A 15,988-nucleotide genomic window follows, 5' to 3' on the forward strand; every position below is an offset into this window, starting at 1 on the left:
CGGTGTACTGGAGGAGGTCCAGGCAAATGGGAGCTGGGGGGAAACTTACTGGGCAGGCACGGCGGTCCCTGCCTTGTGTGGACCCAGATGCTGAGGCCATCGGAATGACAGCGTCAGCCCCGGCTGCTGTTCTAGGTGGATGCTTGTAGGTCTCCCCCGTGGTCCTCACGGCATTCTGGGGGGAATTTTTTTTTTTTTTTTTTTTTTTTTTTTTTTGCGGTGCGCGGGCCTCTCACTGTTGTGGCCTCTCCCATTGCGGAGCACAGGCTCCGGACGCGCAGGCTCAGCGGCCATGGCTCACGGGCCCAGCCGCTCCGCGGCACGTGGGATCTTCCCGGACTGGGGCACGAACCCGTGTCCCCTGCATCGGCAGGCGGACTCTCAACCACTGCGCCACCAGGGAAGCCCCTGGGGGAAATTATTTTGCCATTGGTAACCAGAACCTACAACAGCCAGGCTTCACCCCACCGTTCAGGTGTCACCTCCTGGCTTTCCAGTACATCGCTCCTGCAGTCAGGCCTCTCTGCTTTTGCAGAAGCTGCTTCCTGCTCTGGGAATGTCCCCTCCCAGCCTCCCTCTTTCCAGCCTAGCAATGTGACACTTCCCTCATCTCCTCTCCCTCTGAAAAAGATCCGCAGTCTCCCTACGTATATTTAATAACACAGATGACTATATTCTAGCTCAACACATCGTAGTCATTCATTCGTTCAAAGAAACTACAAGGGGTAAGTGCTTAGAACAATGTCAGGCACAGGCTAAGTGCTCAAAACACGTTAGCTCGTTAACACCATTCATTCATTCAGTATTAGTGCAGTGTCTCAGGCTCTGTGCTGTTCGCTGAGTCCACAGCAGTGAACAGGACAGACGTAGTCCCTGACCACCTCTCACCGCCCCCCGCAAGTTCCCACCTTTAGGGCTTGAGGTGTGGGTACTGCGGAGCCCTGCCCAGCCCTGGAACTACGAGTCCCAGAAGGCTGCGCGGCGGAGTCACCCGGGCCGCCTGAGCCCGACGTCGTGACGTCGGTACCGTGAGGGGGCCCAGTGGCTGCGGCGGGCGCCGGCCGCGGGCAGCGGGAGGCGGGCGGCGGCGGCGGCGGGGCGGGGTCGGCGGGCGGCGGCCTTTAGGGAGGAGCCGGCGCTCCCTCTCCTCAGTCGGCAGCGGGCTAGCGGGCGGTCGGCTTGTGCTGCTCGTTTCTCTCGTGCGTCCGCCCGCTCGCTCTCGCGCCGAGTCGCGGCCGCCTTCTCAGCGCTGCCTGCGGGTCCCGAGCGCGGCGCCATGTCGGAGCCCGGGGGCGGCGGCGAGGACGGCTCGGCCGGCCTGGAGGTGTCGGCAGTGCAGAACGTGGCCGACGTGTCGGTGCTGCAGAAGCACCTGCGCAAGCTGGTGCCGCTGCTGCTGGAGGATGGCGGCGAGGCCCCGGCCGCGCTCGAGGCGGCGCTGGAGGAGAAGAGCGCCCTGGAGCAGATGCGCAAGTTCCTCTCGGACCCGCAGGTGCACACGGTCCTGGTGGAGCGCTCCACGCTCAAAGGTGCGGGGCCGGGGCTGCGGTGGGTCCCCCGGCGCCCCGCCTCGCTCCCGCCACACCCCTTGCCGCCAGGGCCCCAGGGTGCCCCCTTCCGGGTCGCGGGGACGGAGGAGGGCGCCCAGCCTCGCCGTCACCGGCAACAATGGGATCGCTTTGTCAGCTCGGCCTCAAGATGGCCGAGTTGGGTGGAGACAGCGTCTCCCGGGCTGAGCGCGGGCGGAGGCCGCATCCCGGCCTCCAATGTCACATGGGCTTTTCGGTTTCGATTTGTGTCCAGGCCAGGCCGGCCTCGGGAGGGATGTGTCAGGGGCGGCGCCGGGGGCAGCCTGGATTGTGGTCCTTCGGTCGTCCGGGTGTAGGGGGAGATACTGGCGAGCCGGAGCTGGGGGAGCCCTGACCGGCGGGCATCCCGGCCTCTGCCTTGTGCGGACCCAGATGCCGAGGCCCGAGGAGTGACAGTGACAGCCCCGGCTGCGAGCGGGGCATCACTGTTCTAGGTGGATAGCGCACGCAGGTCTCCCTCTTGGACTTCATGCTGTCCCTGCTGAGTGGGTGCATCTGCCCACTTCAGACGCGAGAAAACTGAGGCTCAGTCGAAGTGACTGCCCCAAGGTCACACCAGCTAATCCTACTCCCTAGGCTAGACTCGACATCTCAGTGTCCAGCCCACTGCTTGTTTTCCTTCATCATGCCTTGTATTTGTGTGATGCTTAGATCCTAATGATGACCCCATGGTCTTTGAATCTATTTTACAGATCTTAAAAGGAGAGAGACTTAGGTTAGGCACCTCGTGAAGAGACGGGACAAAAGGTTTGCATGTTCCCGCAGTCTCCTCTAGTGACCTCCCCAAAGCAAGCCTAGGTTCCCTTGAGAGTGGAGCTTGCCTTCAGGGAGGGTTTCCCCTTGATGCTTTCAGACCATTTTGTAGCCAGTGGCGAGCTTATTTGACAGCACATGTATGGGTGTGGCACCGTCCATCCGGCAAGCCAAGGATGATGTCCAGGTAAATGCTAGCTTAGCACCAAGGACTGGGCATTGTCTGAAAGTGTTCGGAGACAAGCTTCTTATAATCTCAAAAGATGTATGGTTCTGTCAGTAAGAGAATCTCAACTATCTGCCTCACCGCTCCCCTCTCACCCCTACACACACTTAGTTTCTTGCAGATAGTTTGTTTCTTTCAAAGGCTTCTCCTACTCAGGAGATGCTTCATTGTAGCATTGGCCTCTGCAGGAGGGTCAGCGAGTGTGAAAGAGTATTTTTCTTAGATCCACAAGGAATGTTCAAAGCAAATAAGCCATCCAGGCATATTTAGAGTCTTAAAGTTGTTTAGGGTTTTCTTTTATGTTTGGGGTTGTTTTCTTGCATGGAAACCACTACTGTTTAAAAAAAATTTTTTTTAACTCATCTATTTTCTTTCAAAAAAGTATATAGTCACAATAGAAAATTAAAGTATACAGATAAAATTAAAGTCACCTGGGACCCTTCGACCTGGATATGACCACTGTCGGCATTTTGGTATCTGTCTTGTCATTTTTTAATGAATATACATTATTTTATTAAAATACATTTTAATCTGCATTGTTATTGTATTTTGAGTAGCCTTACCTTGGCTGATTCTTGATCATATTTTCATTGCACGGTTTTTGTTTTGAAATCAGTGATTTCTACCTTAGGTCTCAGTTTCTTTCTTACAGAAAATAATTGTAGGTTTTGTTCTTTGCTTCTAGAGTGCTCCTCAGTGATTCACTTTTCTCAAACACCTTAGAATTGAACTTTGCTAAAATTATTGGAGGGGGACCCTATTTCTGTTGAATGCTTTCTGGTGCAAATCACCTCTGTGTTCTTGATGGGTACATTTTCTCCTTTCAGCAAAACGAGTATCCACGCGTCCAAATCTTGGCTCCATAATGACTTGCACTTTTGAATGTTGACTAGGTAATGAGACTGTCTGCAATTGAAATCCTACCTCATTCCTGGATTTATAAAAGTCCTGGAAGTATTTCTAGTAATTCAACCTGTCTTAACTTATTTTTCACTTACAAAAATCTGAGGAAAAACTATGTGGTCCCATCAGTCTTATTAGCATCCTGGCTAGACTAGCATAATTTAGATATAAGTGTTAACCCAGGTCACTTAGAAGGAGGGCTGGTTTTTATGAGTTAACACTGCCATTTGCACATTTAATCAAATATGAACATCCAGTAGTTATTTACAGTGAAAAGGCAGGCTTGCATTATGATATGGAGAATAAATCTGAATGGTTTGAACTGAATAAAGACCGCCACCAACAATGAAGTCGTATAATTTATTTAATGAACAGAAGTTACTTCTACTTTATCTTCCCCCCTCTTCCCCCCTTTTTTATGGAAGGAATGTTCCAAACACATTGAATATAGAAGCTTTTTTATATATGAAGGTCTATCTCTGTATGTATTTTTAAGTACTCCAGGTAGCTTTTTTAAACTTTTTTTTGTTAAAGTAGAGCCTTCTTTAAAGTGTAGAATAAAGGTTGTGACTATAACAGTTTATCATTATTATTTTTTTGGCCACACCGCGAGGCATGCGAGATCTTAGTCCTCCATCCAGTGATCGAATCTAACCTATGCCCCCTGCAGTGGAAGCGCGGAGTCTTAACCACTGGACCACCAGGGAAGTCCCCTTAACAGTTAATTTTGATAGTGAAGAGTTGGTGAAAGGGAATGTTAAATTGTAGCTCTCCATTTTAAAAAGAGAAATCTCCTTCCTGTAATTCCTGGCCTATAGAAAATTATTTTCCTCATAGCGGACTTCTAAAAGTGTGACCAGGTAGGTGATCCCTACGTGGTAGGCATATTTCGATGTTAATGACACTTTTGTAGCGCTTTTGACCTGAAGTGCATTTTGGGGTGTGTTCTGTCCGGTGAAAGGTTGGGTGGTGAAGGTAGGGACCAGTAAGGATGTTGCGGTTTGCAGCTGCTGGAGTGGTGGTTCCAGGGCTTGTCTGGGACCAGGCTGGGAACGGGCGCTGTGCGGTTTTGGTTCGGTTTTGTTCCACTCAGATGTGTTACCCTTGGAGCTTCGTCTTTAAGACTGGAAGTAGTGGCTGCCTTTAGTCGGTGCTCACCCGAAGCTTGGGATTTTAGTTGTTCCTAACGCACATAGTTAGGGGGTTTTACCCTCTCTTCGTTAGTGCAGAGATGGCTGGAGTCTGGAAGACTCCTGCCTGGAATGAAGCCAGGGCTCCTCACAGGACCCAGCTTCCTAGAGACGTGGTGGCCTACGGAGGGGTATGGGGAGTGTTTCTGTGGAGTTTTAAACATTATTTTTCTGAAGACTTAATTTCCCTAAAAAGAGAAGAAAGGTAGTAGATTGATGATTAAAAAGTAGTCATTTCTGGCTTAGACCCCAAAATGGTTAATAAAATGATTAATAAATTAATAGGAAACATTTACTGGGACACGGCGCTGTCTTGGAGCACTGGGCCAGGAGTCCATCAACCTGGGTTCTTGCTGTCCTGTGCTGTCACGCTGTCGGTGGGCCCCCCACCCTCTGTAGGACAAAGCAGTCTGCAGCAAGATGCTTCTCAAAGTGAGGGGTTTCATTGTGCGTGCAATTCATGTACAGGAAAGGGAAAGCAGTCATTACTTCTTTTTAAAAAGTGAAGACAGATGGAAATCTCGTCTCTCAGCATCGTGGAGTATCAGGCTGGGAACGGCGGGAGAGACTTAGTCCAGCGCCTCTGTCATGAGTGAGGAAACCAAAACCGCAGGATTTTAAGACCCAGTGAGGAAAAGGATGTTTTAAGAAGAATTCTGAAACCTAAGAACTAATTTCTCTGTTGAATTCCTTGGTATCCATTGAATAGGAGTGTTTGTTTTCACTTACTTCATAGCAATTATTTCTTTTGAATTAGTGTTAGCCTTAAAAAGGCTTCATGAAGCCTTAAATCCTTTAGGCATTACTGACTTAGTTATTTTCACTTCCTTCTCTTTTTTCCTGGAAATGTCAAGAGGAGCCCCAGTTTTACCTTGTGTACAAGGATCACATGGGGTTCAACCCTCCTTTCAAATTCCCAGCAATGTTATGGATGGAAGAGAAGACCCGAGACCCTCACCACGCTCTCAGCCTTGTGCAGGGCAGGGAGTGGGTGCGAAGAAGTCACAGCCTCAGAAGGAGGACAGGAGGGCGGGTGGACATCAGGGTGGCTGGAGGAAGTACCAGGGATGGGAAAGCGGAGAGCTAGAGCGACCACGGGAGAACTGGGAGGGCGTGTACGACAGCGATCGGCCAAAGTAATGTGGTATTAGGAACCTGCTTGGATTTTAAAGGGAAAAGAAAAGGAAAGATAAAGAGAGCCAGGAGCACGTAACACGTCCTCTGGCCAAAGAAAATGACTGGCTTCGTTTGCTAGCTTGAGAGCACGCTTGCCCTGTGGCTGGAGAACGTTGGGAGGGGAGAGGGAGGGAGGGATGACCAAGGGCAGGGGAGCCGGCAGCCTCCCCTCGCCCTTTTCCAGTTGCCTGTTCACCAGTCTGCGGACACATACCCATCTACCTAGGAGAGGTGGTATGAGTCTTAAGGTGATTGAATGTGCATCTGTTTGTATTTCATTAAATGAGGCGCATTGCTCACCTAATTCACAATGTAATGATACAAATCACTCGTACTTTGAAATACATTCATCTTTCAATAGAAGCGTATGCAGAATAGTGCTGAATGACATCTTGAACATCTCTAGAAATTTGATAAACTCTCAGAAGTTAACCAAAGGAATGTCCACCGGGCGCTGTCATGTGTATCAGTATGGCTTGCAGCACGGGAACCCGAGAGTCGGGCGCAGCACTTTCTGTCCTGGTGTTTTAGTTCCCTGAATGTGTTAATAGGCAGCACAGTATCGGTCTGTTGTGTATTAACCAGTAACTTTAGCATCATTAGGAAACTGGTTCAAACTTTACCGAAAGTGGTATTACCTGATAGACGTGCAGATTGTGTTCGTATATAAGCCTCTAATATAGCAGGATTAGTACCCTCTTTGTTAGGAATGGACTATTAAGTGTCTTTCTCTCCTCCTTTAAACAATTTTTTAAAAAAGTTTCTGCAGAAATAGAATTATTGTTATTTGGAAAAGATAATAATTTATAAAGAGGCAGGAAAGTTTAAATTGTTTGGCAGTTTATAAAACAGTGTCATGTGTTCTTTATAACGGGAGTCAGACATCCTCAGACTTTGTATGATCTTCGTATGTATGGGGAATAGCGTTAAAAAACTAATCCAAAATGTAGTCTATGGCTGATACTAATGATGACTTGCGTATCATCAAAGGAAGTTAGAATTTTACAGAGCAGTAGAGGACACCTATTTTGCATACCCATGTCTGAGGATTATGTCATCGTGTGTGCATTCCCGAGCCCCAGCCGTCTCCTGCTGCATTGCAGTGTTAGTCCTAGCGTGGGCTGGGCTGGGCTGGGCTGGGCGTTCACAGTGGTCCCGAGATAGCCGTGACTCATCGCCTGGCCTGCTGCCCGGTTCCTTTAACCCTGTTTGCATTAGGATGTGCTGGGGATGTGGTTAGATGTTGTGTCCAGTCGGCATGTTTTCTATATAATTTTATTTGTATAGAGGATGCCGCTCTGTCCGGGAGGAAGATATGATTCAAAGTTACACCATATTTTTTACTTAGTAATTTCCTTTGGTGATTATAGAATGTTACTTTTATTGTCTATTGTTTGGGTGTTACCTTAATGACATATTTTATATAAATCATAGAACAGCATTATTGAAAGTTCCAAAAATCAAGGGAAAAGATATTTCATAATCCCACCACCCTGACAACTATTTTAGTTTGGGGGTATTTCCTTATACTCTTTGTTTTTGTGTTTTACAGATTGCAATTATATGTTTGATTGGTTTCAGGCAGTATGATTTATCTTATCTTGTGGTATGTCCACATTTCAGTAGTTAGAAAACTCGGTTGGTTGGTTTGGGGTTTTTTTTCAGGTAGTTAGTAATTTTAAAAAACAGCCAGGAAGTCACTGGCATCGAAAATGTTCCACCACCCACTCCTCTCCTTCCTAAAATTATACTGAAAACAACATTTTGGAAGAGTTATTGTCTTGATAAATATATATTTATATATATATATAAATAAATATACTAATATTTTATATTCTTTTAGTGTGAATTTTGTATTTGTCTCATCTTAAAATGAAAGAAGCAAATAGCTTTTGCTCATAGTTTTTAGCATTTATAGAAACCTTATAGACCACCTAATTTAATATCCCACCCCCTCCTCTGTTGTTCCTTTTACGTTTTACGAATTTGAAGCTGAGAGGAAGAAAAATGACTTTCCCGAGATCACTTAGTTAAGCCTACTGCCTTTGTTATTACACCATGACTTAGAAGTGAAAGCAAATCGTACATATCAAGTTAGATTCATCCTTCAATATTAATTTTTGCTAATGCAGTTATTCCATACAGTATGTCATACCAAAGATAATTCAACTAGAGGGTGTACCCATCTAGCTGATTAGTACTAGATCTAGAGGTTTGTATTACGTCCCATTTTTATGATTTTTATATTAATTTTTCAATTTTCATTTTTAACTATAGAAATTTTATTCACATGCATCTTGAGTCATCTTAGTATCAAATTCCAGTAAGCTTTTTCAAATTACTGCTGTATTCATAAATTGACCCCAGAGCAGGCTCTGAAAGCGCTATAAGGGCAAAGGGGACAGCCAGGTGAATGCCCCCTTGGTGACCTGGGGATGTTTCTTGATAGCGGTTCTCTTGATGGGGGTTTCCCTGTAGGGGCCTTAAGGAGGGAAGGGGGCGGGCTGCGTACTGGTGAGGACCCGGGGTTTGGAGTCAGACGTCTGGATTTTCACTCTGTCCCTTTCCAGTCACATGTCTGAGGGCAATTTACTTACATTCCTTGCTTGGAAAATAAGAATAATACTAGTCATGCCAAGCCCCATAGTGTCGTGTCATGAGGGGTAGATGTGTGATGCGCCTAAAGTAATGCCTGTCCCATAGAAAGCGCTGAGTAGACACCTGAGCAGAATACCCTGGGGCTGGGGGTGGGAAGCGACCTCTGTGACTGGAGCACAGGGGATGAGGCTGCTGGGAGGCAGTGGGGAGAACTTGGCCTTATGGACACCACCTAGCACCGCCCTGGGGCCAGGGCCCGCTCTAGGCAGACCCAGGCTTGCCAGTGCGTCCCCAGTTTACAAACAAGGAAACGGAGATGCCAAGAAGTTAAGAACCTTGCCCAAGATCCCACAGCAAGTAAGTGCCTGGGTCAGCAGTCAGAAAAAATGGGTAGAAGGGAGAATTAGGTAGAGCCAAGTCACGTAGGGGTTTAAACGTCAGGCTGGGCTTGGGGTGAGGCTAATCACGCTCTGAACAGTTGATAAATTAAAAATTGGAATACTGACATGAATTTGATAGAATATTTATTATGATTTGTAGAGGATGTTGGTGATGAAGGAGAAGAAGAAAAAGAATTTATTTCCTATAACATCAACATAGACATTCATTATGGAGTTAAGTCCAATAGGTGAGTAGCATGAATATACCATTATTGTGGACTATAAACTTGTGAGGATTAAATGTAAATCCTAATCGACTCAGACAGAGATACTAAGAAAACACTCAGAAGATTTCTGCTCTTTAATTCAGTTTCTTATCTTTGATTTTATTTATTCAAATTAAGAGGATTTCCAAGTCAGTATAAAATCTAAAATATTTTCATTTTAATTGCCATATCATGGCATCATCCATTCTAGGTTTGAGCCATAATGTACTTAGCATATCTAATAATGCTCTCAGAGTATACCTGAGTTTTCATTATTATAAGTAAGTAGTAAACATTCATAGATAGCAGTCTGATTCTTTTTAGGATAAATCCCTAAAGATAGCATTACTGGTTCAGATGCGATGCATCACTGAAGTCTTTAATGTGTGTTACCAGATTTCCCACCTTTTGAAAAGCTTGTGCCAGTTTATACTCCAGTAGACATATTCATATTCAAATGAGTAAATGTTTATTTTGCATTGGCTTTTAAAAACTTTTTATTTTGAATAATTTCAAGCTTATAAGAGTCGCACGAATAGCATGTAGAACTCCCAGATGTCAGTTAACATCTGCCATGTTTGCATCATCATGTTTTTTCCTGAACCATTTGAGAGTTATAGACAACCTGCCCCTTTATCCCTAAATACTTTGCAGCATTTCCTAAGAACAAAAACGTTCTTGTTCATAGCCTCAGTACAGTCTTCAGGTTCCAGAAATTTTGGTACAGTATTACTCTAGGTATGGTACATATTCATATTGTCTCAGTAATGTCCCCTACAGTATTTCTCCCATGATCCAGAATCCAATTCTGTGTCTTTCTTTCTGTGTCTTTGATGATACTGACATTGTTGATAAGTGCAGGCCAGTAGTTTGAGGGACTGCCCCTCCATTGGATCTGTCTGATGTTTCTCCATGGTTACAGTCAAGTTGCACATTTTCAGCAGGAATACTACTGTGACTGTGTTCCTTCTCAGCGTGTCACATCAGGAAGCTTCACTGACTTTCTAGAATAATGTGAAGTATTATGTATAAAGTACATATACATAATATGAGAACTGGAAAATTCAAATATTGCTTCTGTTGAAGTTGTTAATTCAACCACCTTTGAGCACCTGTTATGTGTAAGATACAGCAGTAGGTGTGCAAAGGAATAAAACATAGTTCCTTTTCCCAAGAAGTTTATGGTCTTGGGAGACAGGATGGCAGGTACACGGCTAGCTGTAATACTTGGCAAACTCTTGAAGGTGTAGAATACCATGAAACACGAAGACTGGGGAGATCGCTTCCGCCTAGGGATGGCCCCAGGGAGAAGTGACGCTGGAGTTGGGCTTTGGGGGTTACTTGGAACTTCAACAGATGAATATAGGTTTCTTAAGCAACTACACAAAAGCACATGAAGTTTAGAGAATGGGCCATGTAGTTTAAAGGGTGTCTCAGGTGGGGTAGGGGGCGCGTAGCAGGAGGTGAAACTGGGAGGGTTGGTTTAGGCCAGGCTGTAGGGGCCTGGAATGTTCTCTCGTCACTTCAACTTGCAGGTGACTTTTGTTTAGTCAAGTTGACATGTGATTCAATGCCATAAATGAATGGGACAAATTATCATGAGATCACATTTAAGTTAATCGGGGCTTGTAACTTGCACTTGCTAGGGAGGTTAGTTTTCCTGAGGGCAAGGTTATGAACTCAACCCCCATATGAGATAAACTAACTTGGTCTGCTTTCATGGTCACATGTTATAACCTTAACCTTGATTTGCTAGTTCTCACATAGGTGAGTAAAGAAAGAGAAGCAATGTATTTCACTATTAGAAAAGCAACAATTTAGTCTATTCCTAATATGATTTTAAAATTAAAACATTCAAATGAATTTTTAGTTTGCATGCAACACAAAGAAGGCTGCAGTTATTAAAACTGATGAAGAATGAGACTCTTTGTTCTAATTTCTTCTTTTCCGTTCTTTCAGCTTGGCATTCATTAAACGAACTCCAGTGATTGATGCAGACAAGCCAGTATCTTCCCAGCTCCGAGTCCTCACACTCAGTGAAGACTCGCCGTATGAAACCTTGCACTCTTTCATTAGCAATGCAGTGGCTCCTTTTTTTAAGTCCTATATCAGAGAGTCTGGCAAGGCAGACAGGTAAAAACCATTTTTCCTTCGTTGGTTTGAATGCCGTATTTTACTTAATGTTCACAACACACTGTGGAAGATGATGTAAAATTCAGAAATTGGGAGGGAAAAGCTAGTAAACCAAGAGGATGTAAATCTGTTGCATTAATAAAATGTATATTATTAATATTTGACAGACCTGAAATAATAGAATCTCTTTGGAGACCAGTAGCGCACTAAAGTTTGAGGTATTTCCTGTCTTTTTAGGGATGGTGATAAAATGGCTCCTTCAGTTGAAAAAAAGATTGCAGAACTTGAAATGGGACTCCTTCACCTGCAGCAGAATATTGAAATTCCAGAGATCAGCCTGCCCATTCATCCAATTATTACAAATGTTGCAAAACAGTGTTATGAGCGTGGAGAAAAGCCAAAAGTTACAGACTTTGGAGATAAGGTTGAAGACCCAACTTTTCTCAATCAGTTACAATCTGGAGTTAACCGCTGGATCCGAGAAATTCAAAAAGTAAGAGCACAGTATTGAAAATATCACGTAAAATGCTTTACTCCTTAATATCTGTGAGAAAACTGGTCCAAGTTCTTGTCAATGAGGTGAGTTCTGTGATGACTGTTAGCAGTACCTCCCACTGGTCCCAGGAATGCTCAGTGGAGGATTAATGTCGGCCCAAGTGGAGTGGAATGGTCAGGGTGCCTTGTGACATGGTTTAAATACCATCCCTGAGAGAGCACTAATCTCAGCTGTCTCAGACCTTTGATTTCTTTTTTTTTTTTTTCTTTTTTGGTTGCACTTTGTGGCATGTAGCATCTTAGTTCCCCAACCAGGGATCGAATCCGCACCCCCTGCAGAGGGAACGTGGAGTCTTAACCAGTGAACCTCCAGGGAAGTCCAGACCTTTGATTTCAAACTAAACCGCTTATAATACAAGGAAGGAAATCGGCTTGAAATATAAAAACTAAATTATAATGCATGTTCTTAGTTAACGGTGTGTCTTTTACCTTTGTTTAAATGCTGAATACTCTTGAATGTTATTTTATATTTAAGGTGACCAAACTTGATCGAGATCCTGCCTCAGGAACTGCCTTACAGGAAATTAGTTTTTGGCTAAACTTGGAACGTGCGTTATACCGCATCCAGGAGAAACGAGAGAGCCCAGAAGTTCTTCTGACTCTGGATATCTTGAAACATGGCAAGCGTTTCCATGCCACCGTCAGCTTCGACACTGACACAGGTAAAAACTAGAGCTGATAGTCTGATCAATAAGCTGTTGACCTGGGTTTTGTGATGAAAATGAATAGATGCACCATCTTTCCTGACTGTTTACTCCTCGGCAACTTATCTCATCTTTCCCCCAGCTCTAGGTAATGAAAATGATTTTCTCCCATACCTCCCTTTCCCTTCCAGGGTTTTAAGAACATAAGCCAGTTTCTAGGCATGAGTACAGGGGACCCTGGGAGCTTCCCTCCTGTTTCTCAGTTACTTGGTTCCTTGAGTAGGCTGTACTTTTTTAGTGTAAAGTCAAGTGTGCTTTTGACAATCCAAGCAGAAACATGGTTTACGACAAGCAGAAGTTCTTTGCCCACAGGGCTGTGGAAGGAGAGCTGGTCAGTACTTTCCCTTCCGCTATTTACCTGCCCCTTTGCTCTGTTCTCTGCCCTCCTCCCTGTTCTGAAAAGTGGTCAAGATAAAGTTACTTTCTGAACGGGCAGCAGGGGGAGTGATGTTGAATGGGCATGTACCAGGCACACAAATGTGGAGTGACCGGCTGTGGGTGGACGTTGCTCTGCCAGTCTGTGCCCACCAGAGACGTGTTGGAACAAGTCATGAGGACTGCAGTAGTTGTCACGTCCTTTTCTTCCCCTCCAAAAAAGGTTGTGGTGCCCACATTTTAAATGTTAGAGGAAATTCCGGGTGGAAACCTTCCAGTTATTGATCATACTGCATACATTCACTAGGATATGGGCACTCACTAGTACTGAAATGTATACCTTGAGTTTTTTAATACCTCTGAAACCTTTATTTCTTTGCTAATACATTTCTTTTGTAAATCCTATGCCAGAGGAAGTAAAAAAAAAAAAAAAAAAAAAGACCAGGAACCAGGTTCTTCTGTGATTCCATGTCCATAATACCTTCCCCTAACTTGAGCCATGGGTATAAAATTTAAATTTTGCTGTTCTTAAGGATGATAAAATTCTAGTTTTTTAAAACTAAAGTAGGGCTTCCCTGGTGGCACAGTGGTTGAGAGTCCACCTGCCGATGCAGGGGACACGGGTTCGTGCCCCGGTCCGGGAAGATCCCGCATGCCGCGGAGCGGCTGGGCCCGTGAGCCATGGCCGCTGAGCCTGCGCGTCCGGAGTCTGTGCTCCGCAACGGGAGAGGCCACAGCAGTGAGAGGCCCGCGTACCGCAAAAAAAAACAAACAAACAAACTAAAGTAGTGGGAGACGCAAAAGGGAGGAGATATGGGCATATATGTGTACGTATAGCTGATTCGCTTTGTTATACAGCAGAAACTAACACACCATTGTAAAGTAATTATACTCCAATAAAGATGTTAAAAAAATACTAAAGCGGTATTACTAGAATGTTTAGATAATATAGAAAGCAAAAAAACATGAAATCTTTGGGGCTACCACTCATAGCCTTTGGAGTGCATATGAGTTGACTGATATTCTTAAAAAAGCAAAAATGAGACCACACTGGGATTATCTTGTTAATAACATTCTTTTCTTTCAAATAGCACAATTTCTGTGTCACTAAATCTTGTGCAACATCAAAATGTTCTGTTGTGAGGATATACTTTAGTTTACTTAACCAGTATTTAAACCTAAAAGAAATATCTTTTTGCTTTTTTTTTTCATTGCGGTATAACTGACATATAATAACATTATAGTTGTATCACTTCGTGTGAAAACCATTAACTGTTTCTCTGTTAATCTAGGTCTGAAACAGGCTTTGGAAACTGTGAATGACTACAATCCTCTGATGAAAGATTTTCCTCTGAATGACTTGCTGTCTGCCACTGAGCTGGACAAGATAAGGCAGGCACTTGTTGCAATTTTCACCCATCTGAGAAAGATCCGAAACACAAAATACCCCATTCAGAGGGCACTGCGTTTGGTGGAGGCGATTTCAAGAGACTTGAGTTCTCAGTTACTCAAAGTGCTGGGCACGAGAAAACTGATGCATGTTGCTTATGAAGAATTTGAAAAAGTGAGTTGTAATATATCAGAAAACCAACCTGAGGGCACTGAGATGAAAATATGCTTTAATAATAAACTTCCTTTCTTAAATTATATGCCAGGTTATGGTCGCGTGCTTTGAAGTCTTTCAGACTTGGGATGATGAATACGAGAAACTCCAGGTGTTGTTGAGAGACATTGTCAAAAGGAAAAGGGAAGAAAACCTGAAGATGGTGTGGCGAATCAACCCTGCTCACAGGAAGCTTCAGGCTCGCCTTGACCAGATGAGGAAGTTTAGACGTCAGCACGAGCAGCTGAGAGCTGTCATTGTCAGGGTCCTGAGGCCACAGGTGTGATTCACATTCTAAAAATTCGTATGTGCATTGTTTGAATGACCCTCTCTCTCTCTCTTTTTTTTTTTTTTAGATGTAACTACTTGTTTCTGTTTTATACTGTGAAGTACTTCTTGAGCTCCGTTTTTACCCGTCACTGTAATCTTTTAAGATCTAGTGATTCTGAATCATGGTGTTTCAGTTCAAATCTTTAACGTTCTCCATCGATTGATCCCTATCCCCAGATTGCATGGACCCCAGAGCCACACTTCGTGGGTTTAAATCCTAATCCCACCGTTGAACTAGCCACGTGCCTGGGGCACATTATTTAACCTTTTCCCCAGACCCCTTATCTCTAAAATGTGGATAATGATTGCATTTGCCTCAGATTTATTAAAAGAATTAAATGACTCCTTTTCTTTGTTCGTGCTTTTTTATCTCTTCTCAGTTCACCACTCTTCTTCACCAATGCTTTTCTCCCTTTAAAAAACCCAGTCCAGAAATACTTATAGGTAGAAGAGTTGGTAAGTGGATAGGTATAGGATAAAGCCAATATAGAGCCAATGTTAATTGGTTGATGTTAATTATAGGCTCTAGGTGGCAGTATATGGGTATTCAGTCTAGAATTCCTTCTACCCTCCTGTAGTTTGAAAATTTTGTAATAAGCTGTTAGTTGGGTTGGGGGGGATCCAGTCTAGAAGGGTTCATTCTCCGATTAGGAGTGCCTGCTGTTCAGAGTGAAGCAGATTGCTAATAACGCATCCTCGGCATCTTTTTACTCAGCGCGGTACTAATTTATATGTACACATGTGCGTGTGTTGGTTTAAATGTTAACCCTTTATTGTGTCCATGAGAGACTTGAGACTGGAGCTGATTCGTTCTGGCCTAGGGTGTCTCAACCCTTTTTTGCCACGTCCCTCTTCTCAGATATCATTGTTTTAAAAGATCATTATCTGCTTTCTTTTTGTTTGTAAACCATAGGGTATATGTACGTCCTTTACATTTGTAAAATGTATAATAAACTCAGGTGTGCAGGCATACATTCTCAGAACGGTCTTTTGGACTACTTAGTCTGTTCACATTTAAGATAATTATTGATATGGTTGGATTTAGACCTGCCATTTGCTATTTGTTTTCCATTCGTCTCATTTTTGTTGTTTCTCTGTTCCTGTACTGCCTTCTTCTGTGTTATTTTTAGTATATCATTTTAATTCCTCTATAGACTTGTAGCTGTATTTCTTTGCATTTTCTTTTTTAGGGATTACTCTAGATCTT

General features: G+C 44.0%; 1 protein-coding gene across 1 annotated transcript in view; it reads left to right on the forward strand.

Moving 5' to 3' along the window:
• The first annotated feature begins 1,139 nt into the window (after positions 1-1,139).
• DYNC1H1 (dynein cytoplasmic 1 heavy chain 1) overlaps positions 1,140-15,988 on the forward strand; it is a 65,601-nt gene continuing 50,752 nt past the window's right edge. The window contains exons 1-7 of the mRNA XM_082618168.1: positions 1,140-1,529; positions 8,976-9,063; positions 11,041-11,214; positions 11,452-11,707; positions 12,245-12,431; positions 14,141-14,412; positions 14,504-14,731. Coding sequence (XP_082474294.1) covers positions 1,277-1,529; positions 8,976-9,063; positions 11,041-11,214; positions 11,452-11,707; positions 12,245-12,431; positions 14,141-14,412; positions 14,504-14,731 — 1,458 coding nt within the window. The 5' untranslated portion in view covers positions 1,140-1,276. The remainder of the gene's footprint in view (positions 1,530-8,975; positions 9,064-11,040; positions 11,215-11,451; positions 11,708-12,244; positions 12,432-14,140; positions 14,413-14,503; positions 14,732-15,988) is intronic.

Source organism: Mesoplodon mirus, assembly GCF_964341445.2.
Source record: "Mesoplodon mirus genome assembly, chromosome: 4".
Taxonomy (NCBI): domain Eukaryota; kingdom Metazoa; phylum Chordata; class Mammalia; order Artiodactyla; family Ziphiidae; genus Mesoplodon; species Mesoplodon mirus.